This window comes from Folsomia candida, unplaced genomic scaffold (genome assembly GCF_002217175.1).
Source record: "Folsomia candida strain VU population unplaced genomic scaffold, ASM221717v1 Fcan01_Sc008, whole genome shotgun sequence".
Classification (NCBI taxonomy): Eukaryota; Metazoa; Arthropoda; class Collembola; order Entomobryomorpha; family Isotomidae; genus Folsomia; species Folsomia candida.
The window spans coordinates 6,360,279-6,387,925 of record NW_019091200.1 but is presented as its reverse complement, the minus strand read 5'-3'; the positions used below and the strand labels follow the sequence as shown (position 1 = coordinate 6,387,925).

The window sequence follows — 27,647 nt, the reverse complement described above, 5'->3', positions numbered from 1 at the left end:
TCATTCATGACACATTTCCTTCCATTATGTGGGCAGATTTCTGATGGGATTTTTTGATGCGAAAAGCTATAAACCAGAACTACTACATATACTTTTCATCCGAGATGCCAATAAATGAGCAACTTTGTTTGTGACGAAGAAAAGTCCTTCAACTTGGAAAGAAGTTAAAGTTGATCAAGTGCTGTATACAAACTAATCCAATAACAATAACGTGTCAAACTTGAGCAAGCATGTCACCACGAAAAAAGGGAACTTTCACCACTGTCCATGTGTAGACTTCCATTTTCATTGTCTTGTTTTTTCTTCTAGTCAGAAGAAACCACATTCAAGAAACAATTAAGCAACGAATAAATAAAGATTGGGGGCAAATAAACGGTCCGCAGGGAGCTTGATAGCTGCACCAGGGCCATCGTTAGATTTTATCAGTCATTCTCATTACGTTCATACATGTACATACATACGTCGTTCGGCGATGTGATCCCATTTTCCTGGTATTTTCCATCCGCTGCTACTTTCTCTCTGGGGAACCTTTAGCATCCTGTTTATTTATCTTCCTCATACTTTGCCAACTTCAGAGCTCAGTTTTGCAAACAAACTCCCTGTTCATTTCGAACTGATATAGAGTTGAGTGAAGCGTGAATGAAACATTTGGCAGAAGAAGCGCAGTTAGTTAGTTTTTCCACTATTTGCTGAAATGCTGGTAATATCTGTACTTTGTGTGCTTTCATGTCACATCAAGTAAGTAAGAGAGAAAAATGATGAGTTGCTTAGCTGAATGGACAAAGGATCAGCTCGGAAGTAAGCTCATCATCGTCTCCTCATCATTTTTGTTATAGTTCGTCATTCCATGGCCACAGTTAAGTAAAACAAGTCCATCTATTCCCTCCTGTCACGTCAAAACAACTCCACTTTGCCCGTTTTTTGTTATCAGGTCCAGTCAGTCGCCTACCATCCTCTGAGTGGGGATGACACTATCTCGCCTCCATCCCGTGCAGTGCTGGATTACATAACCAAAATCGAATTAGATTTGCACACATACACTTGAAAGAGTAGCAAGTAAAAGTTTCTGCTCAGTCTCAAAAAAATCTACATCGTGAACATCTTTACTTTCTCATCTGTCAGCGGCTTGTGCTTCATAATGACCATTTTACGACTCATTCGGGGGAGGAGCGCATTATTATCATTTTTCGCCTTCTTCCCGTCTGAAACGGTTTTCTCATTAGTTTCCTCGGGCTGAAAGATACATTGCTTGTTTTTGCAGCGTATGTATGTGGACGGAAGAAAATTATTTATCTAGTAGGCAGTGGAGTGAATCAATCCTATTTTTGTCTAACGCAGTTCCAAATTCCAACTTTTTTGGGGGTGAAATAACAAGTAAATATTGTCAAAATGAAGCCGAGATTGATACGATTGATGTGGTTCATGATTTTTCTCTTGGGGAGTGGAACTGGTTTCGGTCGTGGTAATCTCAAGGCCAATAACGCTGGACGACAAGTAGTCGTGAGACAAGAGGAGACAAAAAGTGACAACTTTGTGAAGCTATTTCTTTGTTGTAATGACACGCAAAATGGTGACAAGTTGGATAAACATGAATCTAATAGCAGCCTCTTCACCCCCTGTGACAAATGGCTGAACGATAAGACGAGCAGAATTTGGAGCGTTCCTCAAAATTTGATGAGCACAAGTGTTGAGACACTTTTCTTGTAAGTCGTAAGTCTAACAAATTACATGGAAAAAATGCTTTCACCGTGATCAATTTCTCTCCCAGATTGGAGAAGAACGTTGACATTGATGAGTGCGAAGACGCCTTTACAACGAAACTTTTCACCCATGAAGACCAAGACGGTTTACGGAATTGGTTCTATCCCAATGGATATATGCGCGTTGGGAAGGAATTTTATGCACCAGATGAATTCTGCATTGAAGGGTAATTTATATGAATTGACATGAGTGAAACTTACCTACACTGGCAAATTCATGTACATACATAGTTGGGAAAGTTTTCTCATTTCATGTATGTATACAACGTTCACCCTACATAAATTTCAAGCTTACGGTCATGAATTTGTACCTCTGTTAGCTTTCTGGCATTAAAAATTCGATGACGCCATGAGATTTTATTGGGAAATCTGGCATTTTTTTCATACGAGACTTCTAAAAAATCACAATAAAAATTGGGTAATATGCCAATATGCATTTTCTAAGTATTTATGGAATCACATAACCAAGATATGTACCTAGTTTCAAGAAATTTGAGACGATATAAAAACCGTTTTCATATCTTTGATTACATTAGATTCATAACAAACTTGTATTATATGTAGTTCCACCGCTGACCACATCAAAATCAGAACTTGCCCCCCAAAATGTGGCCATTCTCGTCCTTGCATCCCCAAATGTTGTACACTCGACAAGGTGTACAGCCTTGGTATGAGTGATGGCCAACGCGGATGTCACCCTCCCTCCGGCAACCCCACCACTTACTTCAATCCTCCCCTGTACTCTGACGCTGTCACTAAAATCGCTCCCTCCGAGACCAAGATGCCACACTACTTCCTCTGGAGGAAGGCCAACTTTATGTTCAACTGCTTCGAAAACAAGACGACCCTCTTTCCCCTGTCCGACACCGTGGCAAATAATTTAAGCTCCATTTTCAATGCCACTTTCCACTCGATAAATTTCAAAATCCGGTATGACGGCGCGGTTCTCTATATCGACCTAATCGACAAGAAGTGTCGAGTGGAGAAAAATCCGAAAAAAGTTTTGTGCTTCGACGGCGTCCAAGATTACGGAGGGGATGTCGGATTTCAAAATCAAGAGGAAGAGTACATTGCCGTTTTGTGTACCGCGTGGAACGTGGAACATCAGAAGGTACGTTTAGTATTATTTATTTATAACACTTCAAACAAAGTCATCAATACATTCAGGGTCACGGGAACCAGATCGTCTATGGCGTCTTGCTCCTCTGCGCTTCAATATTTCCCTTGATGACGAGTGCCGTGTACATTTCGCTCTGGAGGAAGCAAAACGTTCACGGGTGGACGATCGCGGCAACGACGGGGTCACTCTTTCTCATGTACGTCTTCCAGGGGGTGGCCCTTGTGTTGAACGGGCTGAATGTGAGGGAGACGATTAAGACGATTTGGGGTTGTACTTTCACCGGTATTCATAAATAGATAGGTCATAATATAGTAAATGAAATAATGACAACTTAATTAATGTAATTGGGGGTGTACCACTCGTTAGCAATCGTTGGCCACTTTTTCTGGTTGGCAGCTTTCTCGTGGATGACTGTGATGTGTTGCGATTTATGGTTGACCTTTAGGTGACATACTCTACAAGGCGAAATATTCATACTTTTGTACATACACCCATTAATTACAACTCTGTAATTCACCACAGGTCACTCACGCCTGCGAATCGACGTTCCAAAGGGAGAAGTCGCTACATAAAGTACTCCTTGTTCGGCTGGGGTCTCCCAACCGCATTTGTGGGGACGGGCGTAGTGCTGGATTACTACTATTCGTGAGTAGAAAAAATAATAAGAATAATCTGGACGGGTGGTTAACAACATACTCGAATTTTCTATTAGAATGGATGACTGTACCCCCCACTTAGTCCCAGGCTATGGACAACTCAACTGCTGGATTGTCCCGAATTCACAAGGCGTCTACAACTATTACCCCGCGGCAGTGTTGCTCTGCTTAAATTGCGTCTTTTTTGGCGTGACGTGTTTCAAGCTATTGAAATACAGAGAGAACACGAGGATAGCGACAAAAAGGGAGACAGACCATTGGAAAGGGTAAAGAAAAACATAACATGACATGAAACCATGTGACATTAATTATGGCAATTAATTTAATTACAAAATATTATTTATAATTATTAATGTTCAGTTTCACCCGGCTGACAAAGCTAATAATTGTAATGGGAGTTAGTTGGGCGTTTGATATATGTTCCTGGAGCATTGACGGCCTTACTCTCAAATGGTACTGGATGATCTTTGACATTATCAACATACTGAGTGAGTGTACAATAATGGCTAATTAACTGGTATAATTTCGTGATGAATGGGATAATTAACTACGTGTCACACACAGGAGCTGTTGGTGTGTTTGTCGTGTACGTGTGTAAGCAAGATATCATCGTTCAACTAGAAGATGCCCATCCTCGTCTAAAAAGTAACAACCAATGCTTGATAATGGAGCAAAGCGAATTTTTATGTAGCACAAAATTACAATTTAATTAAAATGCTTACTGGAAAACGAACACGAGGCCTGAACTTATCTGTTTTATAAATATTTCCAGAAGTTTTGACACCTTTTAAGAGACGCATTTCGAACGATTTGTCGGAACGGACTGGTTCCACCGCGCTCATGGCGGTTTCTCCCACGAGTTTACATGCATCACCAAGTTTTAGAATGGAACAGAACAATAGGGCGAGTTGAATTAGAACACAAAATGATATTTGCATCGGACTGAGAATGATTTATCACGTGATAATGACGTATGTAAGTTTATTTATAGTAACATAAATAAAGCACTATGCGATCAAACCTATGCGTATATAACAAAGTACAAACTTGATTGTATTAACTTTTTCAAATAATGCAATGTCCTGCAAAACATCATTTGTTAAGATATTCCATCACCAAAAATTTATTCCTATAAGTGATCAGTCTTCTAGCTTGGTATCTTCATCACTGGATTCATAGTCTTCGTCCTCTTCGTCACTTGAAAACGGGTCATCGAACTCATCCTGCAGCACGATAGGCTCAGTACCCGTTTCAAGAGCAAGACGTTGCGCAACAGCAGCCGCAATCCGTCTCATGAAGCCAGCGTCCTGGTTAAGCTCTTCATCCATCTCTTCATACTGAATGAAAGCCTTGGTCCCCACCTTCCAGCGGGAATCCATCACATCGGGATCGTCAAGATAAATCTTCTCCAAGGCCCGATCCACGATTGAAATTACAATATCTTTCAAGTCTTCCTGATCTTGCTCACATTCTGTCCCCGCAAGGGAGAATAAGCCTTCGCCAATATCTGAGTCTCGCACAGTAGTTAACTTTCGAGTAACGTGACGAATTTTGCTCTTAGCGTTGATTCCGCCAATTTCATCCGAGTTCTCGATAACCCAGAGGGTAAAGTGGAGATTGACTTGGAAATCCGAAAGTACTTTTTGCTCCGTATCAAAGTAGCAAATAGACATGGCCAGACCGCTAGAGCCGAATCGGCCAGTGCGGCCAACACGATGAATGTATGTGTCACTGTCCTTTGGAATGTCAAAGTTGACGACGAGATCGACCCCCTCAATGTCAATTCCTCTTGATGCAACCTGACAATAGCAACATTTAGATATTTGTTTTTGTTAATCATTTTGTTTCTTACATCTGTAGCCACAAGCAGTTTAGTTTTCCCCTGTTGAGCCCCAATGAACGCCAACAACCGGTCCTCCTGACTTCGGCCTCCAGACAACAGGTCGACATCCCAGCCCAACTCTTTCAATAGGTCATAAATCTTCTCAGCCCTGCATAAACAAACACATATTACTTGTTAATATTAAGTTGTCAATTAAAAATTCACTCAGAATACTGACTCACCTCAACTGATAGTTGGAGAAAATGATAGCCTGCTTGTACGTCATTCCTCGAAATATTTCTTTCAAGCAGTTGAACTTGATATCGAAAGCTTCATCAATTTCTGCCATTTCACGTCCTCTGGTTGGTTCTGTACCCCATCGTTTACTGCTAACTCCCATCATCTTCTTTGCGTCGATCATGTACTGATCGACCGCACAGAGTGTGGGATCATCCAAGTTGAGCTGAATTTTGCAAGCATTTTTCATAAAAACTTGCAAAAATTGGCAAACATTTTCAGAGTAGGTCGCACTCGTTGCAATCATTTGCTTCGTCACTGGAATGTATTTGAAAATGACTTTGACGTCATCATAGAACGAGGTGTCCATCAATTTGTCCGCCTCATCTAAAGCTATAATTTTGACGTTGGAGAGGTCCATTCGCTCCTCGTTAATCATGTGAGCCAGCCGCCCTGGAGTTCCCACCGCAATGTGACAGTTGGTCGAACGACGCATGGACTGAGCGACGGAGGTTCCACCGATAAATTCCTTTACTTTGAGATCTGCAAATTATTAATCAAACTTAATAACTTATGACTATACATTTCAAAGATAAAAGTAATAATGAACATATACAATAAATTATAAAAACAATTTTCTCAGTTGTGACATGATTTATTTCAAGGACGTAGGAAACACTTACTAGGCATGAAGGCACCGATAGATTTCATCACATATGAGATTTGTACAGCGATTTCGCGACATGGCGTCACCACAATGGCCTGTATTAATTTCTGCGACAGATCAATCTGCTGCAAAATGCAGACTGTAAAGACGCAAGTTTTCCCAGTGCCACTTTTTGCTTGCAGGAGTAAATCTAATACACAGAAAATCAAATCGAAATCATATTTTTACCACTTATCGCAAAATGATATATTATGATAAATAAATATTCCTTTATTCAACTCACCATAATTCATTCCCCCCAGTGGAATAGCTTTCAACTGGATCGGCGTCGGTTTATCGTACCGGCAAAGCTTCAACCCTTTTATGATATTATCCGAGAGCTGCATGTCGACAAAGTTCATGTCTTCACAGCTGACCTCGACATCCGCTGAGCGGATCTTCTCATCACGGTCGTGTCCCATCAAGGCAACTTTTGGGATTTGTTCCTCCTCCTCCACATCCCCTTCAGTATCATCGTTACAGAATTTCTCAGCCATGTCGACGTCAACGGTTGCAGGTGCGAAAGACATCTCCTTCTGGTCGCCATCCCCACCTCCCCCTTCATGCAGTAAGGGACCCTCCATCCTTCGTCACGCACGACACACGAGAAAAAGACTAGTTTAGTTCAGTTCTGCCTGGAATTAAATAATATTTATGTAAATATTAGTGAAAAATATAAATACAATTTTTTATTCAAATCATAGCTCACTAACAAATTATGTCACCCGTGTTTGCTCGTCTCACCCACCACTCACCCAAAATCAACGAGTTGAAGTTGGCTGTTCACTAACACGTAATTATTTATCCCGTCACTCGCAAGTAATTAAATTAATTACAAATTAACGAAACTTAGTTTTTGACACGTGCTTTGACACTGAGCTCTGTTTTACTGCTTGCTGTGGCGGTTCCTCCCTTTGAAGATTTTGGCAGCGGGAGAGAGATGCGAAATTCACATGCTCAACGGTTGGTGAATCGTGGTAATTGTGGTTGTTGGTTGGTGATGCAAGAGCAAAAGACTGCATATTTTGTTAATTTTTTCTCCTCTCGACAAGATAACCTAGTAGATAACCACTTTTCGTGCTTTATCGACTAATTCACTCCTGGGAAAAGGTTATTGTTGTTTGTGGGGTTTTTTGTAAATATTTTGAGAAGAAGCAGAAAAACCGGGTCAGGTGAATTTTAAAATTGTGAATTGGGCGAAATTTCGTACAAAATGTAAGTTAATTAAATCAAATCGGTATAAAATGCATTTTTAATTATTTTGTATAAATTAATCGCATTTCGTTTATTCAAGATGATCACTCCATTGTTTTAATTATTTGAAAAAATATATACAATGGCAAACAATTTCACCTTCTTGAACGAGTCTTCTATTCGCGACGATGATGACAACGACGAGAACGATTCATCATTTGACAGATCGACAAACAACCTGTTGGAAGATGATTACTACACGTTTCTTAATCTGCCTAGAAATGTAATAATTTTTCCATGAACATTTCCTCCAGAGTTATACAAATTTATAATTTACGTTTGTCTAGGCGAAACCTGAAGACATTCAAATGCAGTATAGGCGACTTTCCAAGATTTACCACCCCGATAAACATTTAGATCCAGAATTTAAAATAAATGCTGAAAGACTTTTCAATAAGCTGAGACATGTTCATGAAGGTTAGAGTTAATTATCCAGTTAAGTCATTACTTAATTATAATGCAAATTTAAAATCCAGTTTTAATGGATCCTGAGAAACGTGCCATTTATGACACACTCGGTGCTGAAGCGTTACAAGAAGCTCAACAGCATAATTCGCAATGTATGGACCTAGTGACGAGATATCGAACTCCGACGGAAATAAGGGAGGACTTTGAAAGGCTACAGAGGTATAAAAATGAGACTCTCTACCATTTCTTTATAATTATTATTAACAACACGCAATAATTGGATGTCATTGGCTAATGTTTATTTCGCAGAGAACGAGAAGAACAAAGAATGGAACGGCAAGCCAATCCGAAAGGGAGCATTACGGTGAATATTAACGCCTCAGAAATTTTCACTATATATGACCACCTCGAAGATGAAGAAGATTACTACTACGATAGTAAGACCCGAACCGCTTGGGAATTTAGAACTACTATAAACTTTGCATTTAATATTTTTTATGCACAGCTGGCCCATACATCGAACTTACCGGATTTCACTTTGCTCAATCAATCGAGGCCCCCATAACACTTCGAGATACAATCATTATGTCGGGGTCAGTCTCGGCAGAAAATGGCAGAGGGAGAGGGAACATTGCGGCTGGTGTTAGAAGAACTTTCGGGTAATTGATCATTCAACTAGATTTTCCATAAACATAAAGTGTTTACATAACTAAATAGTTATTAATAAATAACGGATGTCAATTATGTATAGAAATCGAACCTCGGCAGAATTTGAGGTTGGAGGAAACACTAACGGAATGGATTTCGGTTTCAAGGGATTTTCATTGATTGGAAGCAAATACCACACAAATTGTTCGATCGCGTGTCAGTCTACGTCGGTATGCAAAGTTTTCCAAAGTTTAGCTTCGAGTTCAATCATATCACAATAAGTTGTTGTATAATTTATTTAGGAGGGATTAAAACCAGCGATGGTGGCATGTGCGTACCTATAATTATATTTTTGAACTTTGTAATGTTGATGAAACATACAAATAATAAATTCATGCATATTCCTGGTAGCGTTTGGTCGTCATTTTGATGACAAATCTAATGGACAAATCGTTTGGAGAGCTGGTGGAATGGGGGGATTACAGACTCAATATATCTGGTAAGCGAAGTCATTACATTTTCATACTTGAATTTATAATTAAAATATTTTTTCAATTCAACAGGGATGATTCCATCACTCGATTCGTTGCATCTGTCCATTTAGGGGTTCCACACAGTTACGTTTCTTGTCATGTCAGTCGGAAATTGGATGAGAAAAAAGTTCGTGTACGAGCACTGATAAGGTAAAATTATACAATTTTGCAAGGGAAATTTCACAATTAATTGTTATCATTATTAATACTTGTAGAGGGGGAACGTTTGGTTTCTACACAGAGTGTGGGATTGAAAAGAAGGTTTCTCAGCTAACCACTCTTTCTGCAGCCATGGTCGTTGGTGTTCCGGTTGGTGTAAATCTTCGAATTAAGTAAGATTCATTGCAGAAAATTTGAGTAATGCCGACTAATTATGTTCTAATCGTCTGAACGATATTTTTCAAGGATTCTGCGATCTAATCAAACCTACAATTTTCCTATTCATCTTTGTGACCAAATCTTACCGGCGCCTATTGTGTACGGCACAATTACACCCTTAATACTATGGGTTGTTGTAAATAAGCTATTTGTTGAACCGTATGAGCGAGAACGAAAATCGAGAGAGAAAGCAAAGCTTAAAGCACAAAATAGGACAAGGTATCAATATATCGTCTTATATATGTAATTTCAATATATTCAGTTTCAATATGTATGAAATTAGAATGATGGAAAAGAAAACCGAGGCGGATTCAGCAATTCAGCTAATGAAACTTGCCTTTGCTCGAATTGTGGCGGACGAAGAGGCGAGGCGTGGTTTAATAATAACTTCGGCAAAGTATGGACGACTGATATCTACCCTGTCTACAGCGGATATTGATTCTTCGGGAGCTGGTGCCAATGATGAAATTATCGACGTAACTATTCCTTTACAGTGCCTGGTTAAAGATAGCAAGCTGATCCTTCATGATAATTCCAAAGTACGCACATCACTATCTAGTAGATACCGGGTTTAATAATAACTTCTTTTGCATTTAATTATTTTAGAGTAATTTGCCCGGATTCTATGATCCCGTCCCTTGGGAAGAAAAGCGATTAATGATACAATACCTATTTCGTAACAAGGCGCATGAAGTCATTGTGAACGATGAGGAATCAATTAGCATCCCGAAGGAATGTGAGTTGAAATAGCTGGTAAATTTTGCCAAATGGCAAGTGATTTCATAATTTCCATTTATTTTTCAGCTCATCAAATCAACCTTGTTGCAACATAGTCCTTAGTACCAACCAAAAAATTATTAACAAATTTCTGCATAATCAAGTCCGATACATAATATATACATCAGTCAGTCATCCATTTATATTTAAATAGTAGGGAAGGAAGGACAATTTGTTTAGTCAACTATCAATACTTAACTCTCGTCCTTATATTGTGTTGTATGCTTTCTCCCACAAAAACTTGATCGACCTATCATTTTTAATTGCATGTAGTAAAAAAAACTATATCTTGTTATTTTTTAAGAAAAGTATCAATAAATTCCCGTGTTCATGAAGCTAGGAAAATATATGTAAATACAATGTTGTACATGTAAAGCTTTTACGCGTTTGAAATATTTTTGGCTCAGTTAATTATTCTATGAAGGCTTGGAAAGTCTTTGTAAACTCGTAATCCGATTGACTAGTGCTGCTGCAAGATGGTGAAATTCCACCCCCGGGACAGCCTCCATTATCTCGTCCAACGGACCTGTGCAGTTATCAAACGTTAGAATATGTGATAGCACACGAAATTACTTGTAGAAGATCTTAGTTACCAGAATGAGAGGAAACCGATATGGTTATTGTTGGCCCACTCGACCAATCTACGCCCATGCTTAGTTTCGAATACTTTTGTATTAAAGTTCTTTCCAATCATGGGAGTCACCTGGGGGAAGAATGAATGTGGAGAAAGTTAAGATAAATTAAATTCCGATAAACCCATGTACTTGTAAATTACCCCCAGCATCCTACGAATCTCTCCATCCGACTTATCCGGCCATACAATTTTCATCTGTTTGATCACGGATTTAGCAGCTTTGTGAAATCACAAATAAAAATTAACAAATGGAAATGAAATCTCTGATTATTATACTAAATAGTATTGACCTACCTCCAATGACTTGGTCGCCATAATCTGGGCTAGGTCCCCCAAATTCCATTGTCATCTTAATCATAATTAAATTAATTATTTCGTCAACTTAATCACTTAATATTTAATACTGTAGACTTTAGTTACCGGATTCACAATATCGACATGAACCCCTTGCTCTTTCGCACTTTCAATCATTCTGAGTCCTAATTGTGGATTCAGTCCGAAATCTTCCGCTTGTACCATTAATGTGTAACTGGAACCACAAAATTATTTTAGAACGTCACTCTTATGCAAGTGCTTTCACAATTTGTACTTTTATGACTCTTTTACCTCACACTTGTCGTTGGCCTTTCCTTTTGTACTTTCGCTAACGCTTTGTTGACCATTTCCATATTGATTGGTGCTTCTACATCAATATCCAAATGGGTTGTCTTAACCGTGTCCAAAATCTTTAAATACGCTTCCGCCAATGAATCCACGGATTTACAAGAATGTTCAAGATAAGGTCCGACTGACAAGTTACAAATATTTTTCGTCTTCATAATTTTCTGCTCTACTTGAAACCTGTATACCTGCACCACCCAACGCTACAATCATCTGACCCCCCTTCTCCTGCACGGCTCGGATACCGTCAATGATTTCAGAATCGTTCAAATCCCTTTCTGCACCCCATTTCGGGTCACAGCCGCCACTCGAGCCTAGGACAAACGCCAAGGTGAAATCCTTTTGGCCAGTTTTCTCATAAATTTGAGACAGGTTCATTCCTCCTTTGAGCATCACGTCAAAATATGGGGCAAATCTGGGAGAGGGTCCTGTTATCAAATGAAATTTTATAAAATCAAATATTATGGTCTTTTTGACGACTATGTATTTACATATAACTCACCGTGCGGAGGTGGTGGACCGGTTGGCTTTGGGGTCGTTGTGATCCCATTTTCACCACTTTCTCCATCACTTTCACCACCACAATTCGCGTTCGCTGGCCAATCGCAGATACTTTTCTCCTTGTTGAACTGAAGTCCGGCCGGACATGAGACGACTTTTTCCTTTTCGTGGAGGCAGACAATGTACGTGTTACAATCTTTTGGGTTGTTTGTGATGCTCCCTTCTTTACAGGCAGATGCTAAATGCAGAATTGTCTCGTTTTATTAATTATTGACCTAGTCGTAAATAAATTTCAAACGTTTTTACCTGCATGCGACACAAATAATGAAACGACTAGTACTGGTATCGATGTCTTCATTTTCTAGTACGTTTTTTTAAATTGCAAAAACTAGACGCACGCCGTAACTCTGATCCTGGTACATACGTCGTCTGCTGGTGTGGTAACTTCATGGACCTCTTTTTATACTCATCGGGCATCGTCAATTTAATCCACACTGATGATTCAAACCTAAGCATAATTTAATATGGAAACGATATACTATTAAGTACATATCTGAAGCTTTTCAAGAATAAGCCAGCACTGAGGAGGGGGTTTGAGATGAAAAAAATCTCACATTCCTCACGAACAATAAGTATGGATTCTAGGTACTAATTTATTATTGCAGGTCATATACGTACGTATACATACATGCATCCGACATAACAATCCGTATTTCGAAGTATAACTGGATTTCAAAGCCGATGATATGATATGAGGCCATACAATGAGAAAAATGCGAAACAAAACGGCTTAAGAGCACAGCATGGATGCAGACATAGTCAATTTATTATTAACAGGATGGGATTTGGATTTATATGCTAATCTCAATCTCTTCTCTGGATGATGCATTCCACTCCGCATTGTTGGTTTTGTGAACTCTTGTGACATTGTTGTGTCTGAGGAAGAATTAATTCCTTTTCTTCCTTTGCAATTGTAATTATGAGGGAGGAGCAGTCACAGGTGATAACCTTGATTGCAGGTATTTTCGATGTATGAAGAATATAGTTTACGAAATGAAGCTGTTATGTCAGGGTGTGGTGTCATACAAGCGTAAATACATATACAGATACATAAATGTGGTGTGAAGCTGACTGAGCATGGATTAATTGACTGCGATTAAATCTGTCTACGGTTCATCTATTTCAATCAAAGTGTGCGTATTTTATGTACTTGTACCGTAACGAATAACCGTAAAAATAGGGTAGAATTTATTAGAATTGGATGATCAGGTTAGAAAAACAACTTGGTAGAAAATCATAATAAGTACAAGGTGAAATTATTCCGTAGATGGAACAAACGTAGAATTTAAGTAGTATTCGATTTTATTGTTGTACATATAGTACATATGTATGTACATATACTATTTTATTATTTTGCGTTAATCAAGGTTTTTCATGTTCTTTTCTTGTGAAAAAGGACGGTATCTGCTTTGTTGGTAATCGTTATGGGTGGATTTTTATCCTTGCACATGCACTTTTATTCCCCAGAGAAATATTATTAGGGCCTTTTGACAAAATATAACAGATTTTAAATGTTCATCAAATTTAGTTATATTTTACTATGACCTTATCTGATCTCCGGAATATAGGTCGACATAGTTTTCCGGTTTTTCACTGTGCCAAATTCATACAACTCTTGATTTCATATTTATTTATGTTGCAAATATTTTCAAATGGCGTCGCATAAGATAGTTTTTACAAATTTCTAAAGCAGAAAAGGTTTCAGCAACATATATCCTTGGGATCATTTAAAATAGTTTTTGTCTCAACTTTATCTTTTCCATATTCCAAGGTCAACTTTTCAATATTGGATCATGGTATGTGTATCGTGTCATTCATTTGTAGGACTCCATGTTTTACAATGCTAAAACCCCAAAATGGGTCTACCTCGTCTCATCTCATTGACAGTAAATAGGTACGTTAAACCCATAGCTAAACATTATATGAAAGGTTTGAAACCTTTAGAATTCCTCAGAAATAGAAATGAGACCGAAATTTTGCTACCTGAAAGAAGTTGGAAATGCAATTGAATAGGTTCGCATTGCTTATATGGTTGGAATGCACTGGAAAATGAGCATAAAATCATGATTTTCCTTCCTTCACCACGCTCAGTTTCAATTTGCAGGTTAACAACTTAAATATTTTACAAACTATTCATTATGGGCTTCGCAAATCCAGAGTCTTCCACTGGCTTGAAGATTGCAAATGTAAGACATGAAATTTTGCATATTATCAATTTTGAATAAATTCCATTTACCATCCATCCATTTACCAATATTTCGCTCCATATTTCGTCTTCATCCTGCAATAGCTAATCGTTTAAAATCTGTTTAAAATCCTTAAATAGTTACACCCATCAAAATATTCGACAATTGTCAGAGGTAAGCTGTAATTATTATTTAATTATGGGTAATGCTTAATTTAATCAGTTTTATAACTCAATCAAGTTCACTCACAGTAATATCACTTACCCATTTAATTTTTAGTTAACGTCGAGGAAGGGTTTCTGCGAAATATCGCGTACGCTTATTGGTCCACTAAGCGTGATATAAAACATGCCCTCTTGGATGGCAATGCAAAAGGTATGCCAATAACGTAAAAAGTAATTTTTGTGCTGTAAAATTGTTAAAACAATCTGCAAAAAATTTTAGGAGTTTTCACCCTTCTTCAACAAGAGACAAAGATCGGGGCAACCCTGAAAGCGCTGAAGGACCTGTATGCAGATGTTGAAGGAGAAGTTGACCAAACGCTCTTAAACCAAGCTGAGAACTTGGAGGCTGAAGAAAAACATCGATCTGGATACATAGAATAAATGTGTCTTGTTATAACCTCTGTAATGCAGTAAGTATTTACAGGCCCGTAGCGACGTTTCGTCCGGCCTGGAGAGTTTGGCCGTGGTACGGCCTAATTTTCCCCCGAAAAACTTTGAAACCCCGATTTTATCCTGTACATTCTATTGTGGAACCCGGCGGTACGGCCCCTCGGGGCGTACGGCCTGGAGAGTGTCTCTCCACGTTTCTCCACCGTCGCTACGGGCCTGAGTATTTACTATGAATAAAACGAATTGAATAGTAATCTATAATTTCTACAAGTTTTCTCGATTTCATGAAATCATTGTGCTTTTTATGGCGGTTGCATGAAAGAGAAAGTTACATAAGAATGTGAGCAAGTTTACTAACAATAAAATCCTGACTACTTTTCACCACAAAAATGCATTATTTAAGATGTTTCATGTGCAACCTCCTCTTAAAACAAAAGGACAAATCCCACAATTCCATATCTTCCTCATTAGTCGTAAAAATATTAAAAACTGTATGGAAATTTCCAGACTTTACCCTTCTAAATGACGGTGCGAATACAAAACCTGTAACCTCGTGTAAAAAGTGTGTTGCAAAGTTGAAGAGAATTTCTAAAACATATTTTCAACTCCAAACCTTGCAAAAATTGCTGATTGACTTACAATCTGAAATTGAAACCAGTGTTGGCAAATGTGCCGATGATACTGCGAGTAGTGAAAGTAGCTTGGTCAAAGTGTTTAAAAAAGTGGACGATAAAGTTGACGACAAAGATTTTTCTAGGCATGATGACGAGTATTTGAGAAATGGGAAGGAGTTGAGATCTACAATTTTAAGGGGTACGAATAATTTAGCTTAATTGCTTGATGTTCAATAGCAGATTATCAATTATCAACTTTCTCTCATAACTAGGACTGTCCGTGTTAAAGGAACAATCGGAACATAAATGTTCATTTTGTACTTCTTCGTCAACTGTCGAAACACAAACTGTGAGGGACGAAAACAATGAAGAATCTGAAACACTGAAAAATGAGCTGGGTTGTATTATTTCTGGGAAATTGATAAGTGAAGAAAATAATATAATAACAGGAATTAATTGCGTAGTTGAAGAGAGAAGTCAATTAAAATCGTAAGACTTATTTAAATGTATGCAAAAATGAGTGATTATCAAAACTTAATCTTAAATAAAACTTTGATTTAAAAGAAATCCTGCTAATCGCAACGAGTCGTCATTCTCTCAGGATGATGATGATCATGCATACGAAGATCCTTCGTCTCCCAACTTTATCCGAGAAAGATTACCGTGTGAAAGGTGCAATTCCACATTTAAGGATGAAATTGGAAAGTGGGCGCATTGGAGAAAGCGACACGAAGGTTTGTGTCATTTTAAACCCAGACATTCGTTCGTTGTATCTCACAGAATTTAATATTCTATCCAGGCGATAAATATTGTTATCACTGTCAAAACTGTGCAAAACGATTTGCAACCCGAAAACAGTATAGGTAAAGAGAAAGTAACTATTTAAACTTTAAATAAGCATATCTTAACAATGCATTCCGATTTAAGGATTCACGTAATGTGTCACACCCAAGAAACTCCGTTTATTTGCGAACATTGCGGAAAAGGTACATGCCATAAATAAAATTATCTTGAAATACGCGTAAAAATTGTATTTTGACCTAAAATCTTGACTGTTACAGGTTTCCGATTGGAGAAACTGCTCCTATTCCACGTAAAGAATAAGCACACTTCCGAACCCCGAGATTTTAAGTGCACTGCCCCCTCTTGCACCTGGGGGTTTACGACGCTAGCAAAGTTAAAAGCTCATCAGACCACACATTCCTCGACCAAAGTCCCGTGCACCATCTGCAACAAATCGTTCAGCTCGACCACCGCTTTAAACGTGCATCTCGTTCAACATTCTGATTCAAATCCGTGGAAATGCTCCATTTGTGAGAGAGCTTTCTCTTGTCATTCCGCCCTTAAAAATCATGTCGCCCTGCACAACAAGTCCTTCAAGTTCCAGTGTGACCTATGCCCGTTTGGGGGTCAGAGTAAAAGCGTGCTAGAACGACACATGGTGTCGCACAGGAGCGATAAACAGTTCCGGTGTGGCATTTGTAAAAACGAGTTTAAGGTTGGAGAACCGTTTATGCAAATTAATCAATCATTTAATTTTTCATGAAATTGAACCTTAATTCAATTCTTTTACCCACAGTACAAGAAAAGTTTATCTAAACATCTCAAAGTCCATGCTGGACTAAAATCGCACTGTTGTCCGACCTGTGGTAAATTGTTCATCGACAATTACAAGCTTCAGAGACATGCCAAAATTCATGAAGGAATCCGCCCTTTCATTTGTGACTTTGATGGTGGAGAATGTGACCGAAGTTTTTACGTAAGTTCGCGTCAAGGTTTTTTAGTTTTATAACATTAATAATGAGTCATTTCGGCCACTGACATTCTCCCTCAATCCTCATAATTATAGACAAATGATGCGCTGCAAGCCCACAAAAAATCCCACAATAATAACACGACCGGCAGTGCAAAAAATCATAGCGAGCCCAAATCATCTCGGAAAAGTAACAATAAGCCATCTTCAGCTTCAGCCATTATGAAGTCTCATGAGCAGGAGGCTCATGAAGCTCAAAGTCACGAAGCATCGATCATTATGTTGATTGGCAATGAAGAAGTTGTTGATGCGGAGGATGACTCATTAGCACTTCCATCCCAGATACCGATGACCATGCAGTTCATGCCGATGCAAAATAATCCCTACCATTCACAACCACCACTTTCACATCATGAAGAAATGCAACATGAGATTCACGTCTCGGGTGGAAATGACGTCGTAATGGGAGAAAATGACATGATAACCCAAAACATGATATCTGACTCCCACCCTTTACCAAGTAATGGCGCATTACAATTGGAACCATCGACCAATGTTTTTCCTGGTGGTATATTTCAATTCCATTATCTTGCTCCGTAAGAATAAGTGGAAATAAATTATAAGCGTCAAAAAAATGTTCAATTTAATTTTTAAAACATTTTGTGCACATAATTTAACGTCACGCATCCTCCACAATTCCAAGTATTCCATATCGTTTTAGTTTCATATAAATGTACATCTTCTATACATACATATGTACATTGAAATGCATTTATATTTAACTCTGAGCCAAAAAATGCATCTCGTACGCCAAGCCAAACCTACACAATGCCCTCGACAATATCGAAATGCGAAACCATCTCTTCCACAGTTTTATACACTTTTATACATATCTACAAATACACAACGCAGTATAACAAGATCATTTCTTGGTCCAGAAATATGTCGTCTATCTCCACAACCCGTTTCGTACAGTGTACGTTATCGCACTGCATGCATGGACATACATTTAGGAGGGGAGCTTGCGAGGTTGATAATAACAGATCTTGGTGCCCTTTGGATATGTGGTAGGGACCCATGAGTGTACTATAACCCTGAAGTGGTTTGACTCCATGGCCACATTTGCGCCCGCCACACCCACTCAAAAATGCCCAAAAAACGCTTTCACTCGAGTTTTCACTCACTCAAATCCACGTCAAAAATCCAATTTTACTCGGATTTTGAAATTTCTTTCACCATTATACTCCCAGATAGTTGCTTTCTTCAATCCAATATCAAACTCAATTTTATTGATGATTATTTCGCAAACATAATTTGTTTTGTTGATGACTACAACAATGCTCATTCAGAATTTTAAATTTTAAAAATACTAAAAATTTCGAAAAATTGAGTTTGATATTGGATTGAAGAAAGCAACTATCTGGGAGTATAATGGTGAAAGAAATTTCAAAATCCGAGTAAAATTGGATTTTTGACGTGGATTTGAGTGAGTGAAAACTCGAGTGAAAGCGTTTTTTGGGCATTTTTGAGTGGGTGTGGCGGGCGCAAATGTGGCCATGGAGTCAAACTACTTCAGGGTTTTAGTACACTCATGGGTCCCTACCACATATCCAAAGGGCACCAATATCTGTTATTATCAACCTCGCAAGCTCCCCTCCTTAGTAGCATCAAGTGACGAAATGGAAGATTTTAACCTACAGTACCACACCAAATGAAAATGCATCCTATTCAGTGTTCGGAATGACATGGTATATACAAAAATAACACTAGTTTTGAACCCGATGCTCAATTTATTTAAGCCAAAAGCCTGACTAAACTTTGGTAACTCTTTTTTCTCCCCACGAGTTTTTTCCTTCTTTAAACCGTGTTGAGAATCATTGTCATATTATTACATACAGATATGTACATGCACATGCATGCATACGTACGGATGGACTATATGTACATGCATAATCTAAAATGTACTATGCATGACTCTTCTTCTTGTTGTTCAACTTGCTGGCCCTTTAACATTTTACTACTTCTTAAAGTGAGACCTCCACAATTTTAAAGCCAGTTTAAGTTTCGGTAGTGCTGTGATTTTGTGCCAGGATCAAGTTTCATACTTACTTCAGCATATATACGTATATACATATCTATGCTATGTATTTAGTCAATTCCGACTCTACTCTAGGTTTAATAAATATTTGGCATTGTGTTGCACACGAGTAATAAGTCATCGTATATACAGAAGTATTCAGTCATGTGTAAGTAAGCATAGTGCTGCAAGTTGTGGCGATTTATTGTTATTATTACAGAGCAGCAGCGTACATATGTAATGGTCACGTTAACTATTAACGTTATAATAATATGGACATTTCACCCATGTCACAAAACTACGAATGTTATTTCAGTTAGTGTAAAAGTATAATTCTGCTGATGCTGGTTCACTGGTTTTGATGATAATATCGTCGTTGAATCATCGTCTGCGACAAGTCTTATCTCTAGCAATAAGTTCTATTTTTTACTCGTATTTATAAGAACAAATAGTGGATAAAAGTACAATAAAAGAATAATCGAATGGAATTAAGGCAGTGGGTTTATTTTAAGGAGGACTAAATGGGTGAGAGTTTTGCTTTATTTCACTTTCTAAATCCACACTAATTGCTTCAACTCAAGGGCAATGTCATTATTTTCGGAATACATTATTAATTCTTTTAACTTAATGGAGGAATGCAAACTCGAAATAGAATTTGGTTTACAATTACGGCCAATTTTTTAGAGGATTAAGCAATTTCTATTGCACAACTTTTTTTATGATCCCTATTTATTTATATTTACACGAGGAAAACAATAGGTCAAGTTTTAACTTTTATCAGATTTGTGTGTATGCATTTTCTAGATTGGGACAGAAAAAGGAGAAGAAATGCGACGGATGAGAGTGAGTGAAAGTGGAGAAAGTTACGGAAAAAGAGTGCGATTTACGCGAACAAAGTTTTAAGTGAATGGGAAGCTGGGAGAAATTCATGATCTGATGTTAATATTTAATTGATCTCAAAATTAATATTGGAAATTTTGAAATTATTAACTCCTCAGTGATAAGTATAAGTCGGTGATTAATGGATTCTAAAATGGGTAAGTCATAATAACATTTATTTTATTATCTTGAAATGTGTCAGAGTGACACATATTTTAGTGATCAGTCATCCTTATAAATTTTGAGGTTTTCTTTAAATTGTGTACACAGGATTTTTTAATCACTTTTGGACAGAAATAGTTGAAATTGGGGTATTATTATTGATAAAAAGGAGCGATGAGTCATAATTCCTTCCATGTACCCATTATACATGGATATTTAGTCGGATCTTCATCACCACCACTCAACCAAATAATATGAAATGAATAATGATTGACGTTTCCCCTGTATAATCCAAACAATGCGATAGGAAGAATGTAAATGATATCATGATTATCGTTCTTCTCGTGCTTAATAGGAAATGGAGTTGCGAATTTGTAGCCACGAGATTATGGAGAGATTTGCTGTGCAAATTGTGTGTGAACTTGATTAAAATCGAAATTAGGTCAAAACTCTGTAGAATCTGGAAAATCTGTTCCAGCAGAAATTTATCAATGTCAAGTATTGCATTAAAACCACATAGTATCAACAATTCTCACTTTTTTGTGGTGTGCCCACACCCCATAAAATAGATTAGTTTAGCAAACCATTTAATGCACAATTTCAAAGTGCAAATACATTAGCGAGTTATCAATACATCAATATGTACCTGAATCTCAATGTATTTGTAGATCTGCCTCACAACCGACCAATGGTTCCACCTAAACCTGATAAGGATAAGATAAGCTTGCCAACTTCTCCTCCCACTCCAAACACTGAATCTGGATGCGTATCTGATGCATTAAGCAAAAGTCCATTTTTTGACAGCACATCGCCAAATCCTGCCAGGTTTGTTATAACGATTTAAATTAATTAATTGATAGAAATTAGTTACTTTTTACAAGTTGATCTAATTAAACAAATCAATTAAAAAGTACTGTTTGTCAACAATTAAGTAGATTATTCGTGGTTGGCTATTTACCAACAAACATTTGATATGCGTTTTTACAAATTAATGACCCAATTAATATGTTATTACGAGTTTGTCTCAAAATATTTGAATTTACAAAATCAATATTAAACTCAAATAATTGTTAATAAACTGTGCTACATACTTACTTTTACTTTTTTGTATCTCCACCAGGAAAACTTCTATAAACGGTCAAAACACGTCAGAAAACGAGTCTCCGAGACGCCCTTCTGCCCCACCGAAGCCTAACTCAAATCACACTCCTCCTCCCACCACCCCCGCCACCAGCAAACCTGCCCTTCCTCCTAAGCCGTCCAACAATTCCTGCCCCCGGTTGTCATTTACGTCCTCACCTCCAACCAGTCTCACCCCACCGACTACTTCTTCTCCATCAAGTTGCAAAATCTCACCCCCTCTCCTTCCCAAGGGGAGGAACAGCATTTCTATCGCGAATGCCATTTTGGCCAACAAAAATTCTGCCGGAAATAAACCTGAACCTACAAATTTCGACGACGTGACGCCACGACGACATCCTATACGATCTCCCTCCGCACCCCTCAGTCCACGACCAAACACGGCAAATTTCCCCGCTGCTCCACGACCGTACAGCAGCATTTTCAGCTTTCCACATCCCCCAGAACAGCAAAATCTCAATCAATGGAATGCAAATTCATCTCCACTTTCTCTCAGCACACGAGCAAAAACGGTTAGTCTGGGGAGGAACGTGGCCCCACCGACATCACCGACGGGAAACAGCGTCACACAATTTTTCACCAATAAGGCCGCCACTCTGGCCAGAATGCTCCCATTGGATTTAAACTTTGGGTCTAAAAGTTCTCCTCCCAATAATAATATTAATAAGTCTACCACCAAATCAAGTATTAGTTCACACCTTAGTGGTAACATGACGCATAATAATAACGGTAATAATAATATGCCATCTAGTCAATTTGGACGGTTTCATAATAATGTTTCCTTCGCGTCCAATGGCCCCATCCCACCTCCACCACCGCCCCGATTAAGGCGTAAATTGTCCCCAGTTAGTTCACTTTCTCCCGTGGAAGATTCGCCAAATTCGCCAAACACGCCGTCAGTTTTCTCTCCACAAACTACTCCACCTCCGTCACTGATTGCACCCCTTGCAGAGGCAGAAGAACCTGTCGTTATCTACGCAGAAATCGATAAGGAGAAGAAATGGGCGGCAAGGCGATTAAAAAGCAATGGGGATTTATTCCCAAATAATAAAGATGTCACGACGATATCGGTGGAGAAAGTAGAAAGTGGACAATTAAAGGAGGAAGATGTCGAGGAGGAAGGGATCCAGGGATCTCTAGTGATCACCATAAATCGTGATATTGACCCGAAAGTGGTCAGCGTAAAGTCAGTGATTGTGAATTCACCAAGTGAATTGATTCCTGAGGTGCCACAAAAATCCAAAGAGGGAGAAGAAACGGTTGCGAGTCAGATACAATTTTTCGAACAATCTTCTAGTCAGGCTGGTAGTGGGAGTGGGGATAAAGAGCTTGTTAAAAGAGAAAGTGAGGTAGCGTGTGTTAAAACTTCATCTGTTGCTCCTCCCAAGAGACAGATAAGTGCAGAAGCTGCAGTGGTGGACAGTTGGTTGGGCAAATATCTCAAAGATCCCATCTTTGTGGAGAAATCGTCATCACAAAAAGTCAAACCATGTTCAGTTGGTCATGACAGTCTCAATTCAGAATCTACTTCCAGTTATCCCCCAAATTCAGATAATCTAATCCCACTCAACTCTTCGACCGAAACGACACGCATCAATTTAAATAAAAATGAGCATGATAACCTCCCAGAAGATGAAGATTCTGGCAACAAATCGTTTCTATTCAGCCGTTTATCCACGGTTGGCGGCTGCGGAGGAGGTGGTGAAGCAGTACGAAGTAATTCTCCTCTAAATAATAACAGAGAAAAAACTAATGACAATTCTCCAACCTTGTCATCCATGACCATGTCCAATCCTACAACAAAACCCATCAAGAAATCCCCACCAAAAGATCATGAAGACGTTACTACAACCGCAACAACAACAAAATCTGAAACTGCGTGCCCCACAACTAATGATCAAGATTCTCTCATACAATCAGTCGACAGCAAAATTCAGTCCGTTGTCCACCGGCTTTCCAACCTGTCGGGAAAAGTGAGTCCGAGCTCGAACCAGAGTGAAAGTCCGCCACCTCCAATCCCCAAAATAGCAGAGGAGAGAGAGTTTGAGTCACTCAATATTACGGAAAGTGGTGAAAGCTGTGAGCAAATTTGCAACAAATTATTGCTTTCTCCGCTAAGAAAGGAAACTTTTCACTCAGACATTGCAATTTCTTCGACAAGCAACGATAACGACGTCACCACCACCCCCACGACTAGCTCGGAATCAAGAGAGGGATCCTCCTCCATTGTCCGTCGACGCTCCTGGAATTGTTCTGGGGACTCTTCTTCTCCTTGTGAATCGTCCTCCTCCTCACTCACAAATCTGCGCGACAAGCACAACAGAAAGGTGTCCGGTCTCGGTTGGGTTGACGAAGGTGACTCCACCGGCGTTCTCGGTGACGTGGACACTTCTGACGCTCCTGTTCCCAACTCTTCCTCCACTGAAGAAATTGGTTCAAGTTTCTCTTTAAGAAGGAAAAAGTGGGGGATTTTCTCCTCCTTTGGAAAACCCTCCTCGTCTTCGACAAGTTCAAGTTCAAATAATGGCACCCCGACGAAAGGGGGTGGCAAAAATAAGGGAAAAGATAAAAGTCGAAGTCTCATGTCTGACATGAACGGTAAAATAGTGAAGAATATTTCAAGACAGATTTCCGGCCCGATTCTGATATCTCCGCCACAGCAAGATTCTCCTCAAGACAGTAAACTCCTCCCGAGGGAAAAATCCCAGTCTCACTCCGCCGTGCAATTTTCCCCGGACGTTGTCGATATTACATCACATCAGAATAATCGACACCGATATTCTGAAGGGTCCATTGGCGAGGAAAACACACTCCTTCCACGCCCTGAGTCTGAACCTGGAGATGACTCGAGTATCTGCTCCTTTTCCTCCGTAAGTACGACCGGGACTGGGTACACGATCACTATGTCGCCCGGATACGACTCCATCCTCGCGGAACTGTCCCAGTCGGAAAAGAAGGCGTTCTACGTGGCACGTGAAATTCTAACTTCGGAACAAACCTTTATCGATGTCCTTGACCTACTCACGGTCGACTTTCCCAATGCCATCCGTCGCTACGAGGACACTTTGAAGCATCCCGTGATCCCACCACAAGACTTGGTAATGCATTAACATATAGCAAATTATTTGGAATTCCAATGCTAACCTCTTAATCTTTCGAGTGAAAGTTGTCATACTTTCGAAAACTCTAAATCCTTTGACGTTTATTAATTATACATATGAATGAAATCTTATGTAAATTAGCAAATTCTGAGCAATTAAAAATCTAGCCAAGTTACTTTTACACACAAATAACGTATTTTACCTGTGTTCAATTCTTCTTTTTAGGACGTCATTCTCGGTGGTCTCCCCAACCTCAAAAGAGTAAACGAAGAGCTTCAGGTCGACCTACAGCAAAGGTAATAATTTCAATAATTTCTTTTATATTTTACAAGTTTACGTATATGTAAACTAATAAATGTGATCATGGTACAATTCGCAGCAAGTAATTAACTAATATAATTAATAATTAGCATAATTAATTAATTATTAACCATACCAAACAAAGAATTTCAAATTGGATCGAGCACCCCAAACTGGCCGACGTTATCGTCAAGAAAGGCCCCTTCCTCAAACTCTACGCCCACTATATTAAAAACTTTGAAAAAATTACCCTCAAATTGGACGAGTGTTGTTCAGCAAACGTTCAATTTGCCCGAGCCGTGCAAGAATTCGAGTTGAGTGATCGCTGTCACAAATTAGGATTAAAGCATTACATGCTCAAACCAGTTCAGCGCATGCCGCAGTATCGTCTCTTATTGGAAGACTATTTGAAGCAGTTGGAGCCGGAGGGATGTGATTATGAAGATACGGTCAAGGCACTCGCTATAGTGAAAGATGTCGCGGACCATGCCAATGAAGCGATCAAATTGCAAGTTAATGCGGATAAGTTGCTCCATTTGCAGAATAGGATGACAGGTGCGACTCTTATGAAGGCAGATCGACTCTTAATCAAAGAGGGAGAACTGGTCAAAGTTTGCAGGAAAGATTTACAACCACGGTTTTTCGCTTTGGTGAGTAAAATTATTTTTGGTCTGACATTTTTTCAAGAATAAAATTTAATTACATTTTTTCTGAAAAATAGATGAACGACTGTTTAATGTGTATGAGTTACAATGCGACGGCCGGGTCGACGAAGGACCTCAAGATGAGGAATGAGATGCCGTTGGCCGGGATGAAGGTGTGTCTTTCAGCGTCGGAGGATTATCAGAATGAGGTGCAGAAAATAAACCACATTTCTTAATTATCCTATTAAAAAACTATCCCATTAATAGTTCATGATTATCCTATTAATATTTCAGTTCAGTGTGATAAGCACAGCTCGGAGTTTTAACTTGGTTGCAAAGTAAGTATACTAAACTTACAGTTTTAAAATTGTGCTGAATTTTTCAACAATTTTCACTACGTTCACTAAATTTTTAGGACGGGTCGAGAGCGAGAAGAATGGATGAAGGCGTTAAACGACGCCATCCACGATAACATACGAAAAAGGTCGTGTCGAACGCCTGATCAGGAAGAGGGCTTTGCACTTGGGAAAATTGTGAGTTGCAATTAGAAACCGTTTAATGATTCAAAGTTGTAAATTCTACTAACAACTTTCAGGCCCCCGTTTGGATTCAGGATTCTCGTGTCACGATGTGTCAGATCTGTACGGCAGAGTTTACGGTAATTAGTCGGAGGAATTATTTTTAATTTCCGAGTGTGAATAATATTGATAAATTCCAAAACAGGTCACTTTTCGTCGTCATCATTGTCGCTCTTGTGGAAAGGTGGTGTGCCGACACTGTTCAGGAAACCAAGCTCCGTTACAATACCTTAAAAATGACGCGGAACGAGTTTGCGACGAATGCTACCAATATCTCTTGGAAGGTATGGACACAAATTAAAAACAAAAATAATTCCCTACAAATTGTCAATACTAAATAATTCAAAATATTAGAATTCGACAAGGATGCTGGATCGAATGAAGGTCTAGAAACGTCGCGAGAAACGATACGAACTCGGTTCAAAAAAGTTACTCCTAACGTGTCAAAACGGGCTCAGACAAAGAGAAATGTGAAATCTAGATTGGAGGTGTGTACAAACTTTACTCTTTTAACTGAAATTTTTGATATGATATCACATTTTGTACGGTCAAATTTCGTATTTAGGTCCCCGCAAATAATTCTGGTTCCCGAATCAGCAGTTATCTCCATTGGAGGGAAAGGAAAGCATGGAAACGTCGCTGGTTCGTGCTAATGGATCGTGTCCTTTATATCTACGCGGCGTCTGAAGACATCGTCGCAATTAAAGGGATCCCCGTCCTTGGATGGAACGTGGATGTAGAAAAGTCTGAGGTGAGTTCTACTTAATGAGAAAATCATCCTTAAAACTAAATACTAACTTAAAATCGTTATCCTTCAATTGGACCCCAGTTTATGGACGGAGGGGATAACGAAGCCGTCTTCAAACTGAGCCACCTCGGACAAAATACTCTTCTTTTTCAAGCAGATAACCCAACTTTGGCGGAAAGGTGGGCTTCAATTTAATTAGATTCCTATCAAGGTTGTATATATTATAAAAATCATTTATCACATTTTCAGATGGGTTAATCTAATGAAGGAGGCAACTGTGTTAACGTAACCTTTAACCTTTTGCACAACACCGGTTGAATCCCCTTTAACTTATTGAACACTATTTATTTTAGTGAGAGAACATGAATGTCAAAAGACTGAAAGCATGTGGTAGGGTGGAAGATTTTTCTCAATTTGGTGTCAAATGATATCAAAACAAATGTCAACATTATTACGATAAGTAAAAGTGTGCGAGTGATGAACATGAACTTAAAGTGTCCTTCGATTCAAGTACATTTTTTGCAATGCAATCAAAACTTTTAGACTTGTGAACGAATATATACATAAGTAAATTATGAAATAAAATCCAGTCACTATTATTCCCATTTTAGAATTGATGTACTCGATCTTTAATATGTTATTAAACTATTTATTTAATTAATTAAGATCATAACACAGCAGCAGCAGCACAGTGTTA

General features: G+C 38.7%; 6 protein-coding genes across 12 annotated transcripts; 4 read left to right on the top strand and 2 right to left on the bottom strand.

Moving 5' to 3' along the window:
• The first annotated feature begins 651 nt into the window (after nucleotides 1-651).
• Nucleotides 652-4,560, top strand: LOC110853605. 2 transcript variants are annotated; one of them, XM_022101889.2, is made up of 11 exons: nucleotides 653-1,266; nucleotides 1,339-1,703; nucleotides 1,769-1,927; nucleotides 2,325-2,871; nucleotides 2,928-3,162; nucleotides 3,247-3,325; nucleotides 3,403-3,525; nucleotides 3,593-3,802; nucleotides 3,897-4,024; nucleotides 4,101-4,181; nucleotides 4,309-4,560. In XM_022101889.2, the coding sequence occupies exons 2-11, from the start codon at nucleotides 1,390-1,392 to the stop codon at nucleotides 4,446-4,448; spliced, it is 2,016 nt and encodes a 671-aa protein (XP_021957581.1). In that variant the 5' UTR covers nucleotides 653-1,266; nucleotides 1,339-1,389; the 3' UTR covers nucleotides 4,449-4,560. The 2 variants fall into 2 exon arrangements, with proteins under 2 accessions (XP_035710177.1, XP_021957581.1); XM_035854284.1 differs by having other exon boundaries at nucleotides 652-1,703; nucleotides 4,101-4,223; nucleotides 4,309-4,448.
• On the bottom strand, nucleotides 4,501-7,188 carry LOC110853420 (probable ATP-dependent RNA helicase DDX20). 2 transcript variants are annotated; one of them, XM_022101682.2, is made up of 6 exons: nucleotides 7,057-7,188; nucleotides 6,546-6,936; nucleotides 6,279-6,452; nucleotides 5,601-6,138; nucleotides 5,389-5,527; nucleotides 4,501-5,335 (listed from the first exon to the last, which is right to left on the bottom strand). In XM_022101682.2, the coding sequence occupies exons 2-6, from the start codon at nucleotides 6,883-6,885 to the stop codon at nucleotides 4,676-4,678; spliced, it is 1,851 nt and encodes a 616-aa protein (XP_021957374.1). In that variant the 5' UTR covers nucleotides 6,886-6,936; nucleotides 7,057-7,188; the 3' UTR covers nucleotides 4,501-4,675. The 2 variants fall into 2 exon arrangements, with proteins under 2 accessions (XP_021957374.1, XP_021957373.1); XM_022101681.2 differs by having other exon boundaries at nucleotides 7,015-7,162.
• A 122-nt stretch (nucleotides 7,189-7,310) lies between these two features.
• On the top strand, nucleotides 7,311-10,656 carry LOC110853316 (dnaJ homolog subfamily C member 11). The gene is made up of 15 exons (XM_022101569.2): nucleotides 7,311-7,516; nucleotides 7,596-7,778; nucleotides 7,843-7,972; nucleotides 8,032-8,182; nucleotides 8,273-8,400; nucleotides 8,469-8,622; nucleotides 8,715-8,841; nucleotides 8,914-8,941; nucleotides 9,023-9,110; nucleotides 9,175-9,294; nucleotides 9,360-9,476; nucleotides 9,550-9,741; nucleotides 9,806-10,061; nucleotides 10,129-10,258; nucleotides 10,327-10,656. Exons 2-15 carry the CDS (start codon nucleotides 7,638-7,640, stop codon nucleotides 10,353-10,355), a joined length of 1,791 nt encoding a protein of 596 aa, XP_021957261.1. The 5' UTR covers nucleotides 7,311-7,516; nucleotides 7,596-7,637; the 3' UTR covers nucleotides 10,356-10,656.
• LOC110853317 (probable bifunctional chitinase/lysozyme) lies at nucleotides 10,517-12,550 on the bottom strand. The gene is made up of 9 exons (XM_022101571.2): nucleotides 12,401-12,550; nucleotides 12,096-12,332; nucleotides 11,782-12,021; nucleotides 11,540-11,720; nucleotides 11,354-11,462; nucleotides 11,228-11,282; nucleotides 11,075-11,151; nucleotides 10,893-11,002; nucleotides 10,517-10,825 (listed from the first exon to the last, which is right to left on the bottom strand). The coding sequence occupies exons 1-9, from the start codon at nucleotides 12,450-12,452 to the stop codon at nucleotides 10,711-10,713; spliced, it is 1,176 nt and encodes a 391-aa protein (XP_021957263.1). The 5' UTR covers nucleotides 12,453-12,550; the 3' UTR covers nucleotides 10,517-10,710.
• Nucleotides 12,551-14,204: 1,654 nt separating this feature from the next.
• On the top strand, nucleotides 14,205-17,968 carry LOC110853319 (zinc finger protein 28 homolog). 5 transcript variants are annotated; one of them, XM_022101572.2, is made up of 11 exons: nucleotides 14,205-14,340; nucleotides 14,481-14,514; nucleotides 14,620-14,715; nucleotides 14,785-15,767; nucleotides 15,841-16,057; nucleotides 16,133-16,302; nucleotides 16,368-16,431; nucleotides 16,496-16,554; nucleotides 16,630-17,066; nucleotides 17,148-17,327; nucleotides 17,418-17,968. In XM_022101572.2, the coding sequence occupies exons 4-11, from the start codon at nucleotides 15,344-15,346 to the stop codon at nucleotides 17,919-17,921; spliced, it is 2,055 nt and encodes a 684-aa protein (XP_021957264.2). In that variant the 5' UTR covers nucleotides 14,205-14,340; nucleotides 14,481-14,514; nucleotides 14,620-14,715; nucleotides 14,785-15,343; the 3' UTR covers nucleotides 17,922-17,968. The 5 variants fall into 5 exon arrangements, with proteins under 5 accessions (XP_021957264.2, XP_035710369.1, XP_035710370.1 ...); XM_035854476.1 differs by lacking the exon at nucleotides 14,205-14,340 and having other exon boundaries at nucleotides 14,359-14,514; nucleotides 14,785-14,947; nucleotides 15,226-15,767; XM_035854477.1 differs by lacking the exon at nucleotides 14,205-14,340 and having other exon boundaries at nucleotides 14,359-14,514; nucleotides 14,785-14,947; nucleotides 15,206-15,767.
• A 1,406-nt stretch (nucleotides 17,969-19,374) lies between these two features.
• On the top strand, nucleotides 19,375-27,555 carry LOC110852952 (mucin-5AC). The gene is made up of 15 exons (XM_022101138.2): nucleotides 19,375-19,923; nucleotides 20,203-20,435; nucleotides 21,108-21,264; nucleotides 21,560-24,677; nucleotides 24,906-24,976; nucleotides 25,126-25,630; nucleotides 25,702-25,833; nucleotides 25,919-25,962; nucleotides 26,040-26,157; nucleotides 26,220-26,282; nucleotides 26,348-26,486; nucleotides 26,557-26,690; nucleotides 26,768-26,953; nucleotides 27,032-27,129; nucleotides 27,200-27,555. Exons 2-15 carry the CDS (start codon nucleotides 20,420-20,422, stop codon nucleotides 27,237-27,239), a joined length of 4,821 nt encoding a protein of 1,606 aa, XP_021956830.1. The 5' UTR covers nucleotides 19,375-19,923; nucleotides 20,203-20,419; the 3' UTR covers nucleotides 27,240-27,555.
• The last annotated feature ends 92 nt before the right edge of the window (nucleotides 27,556-27,647 follow it).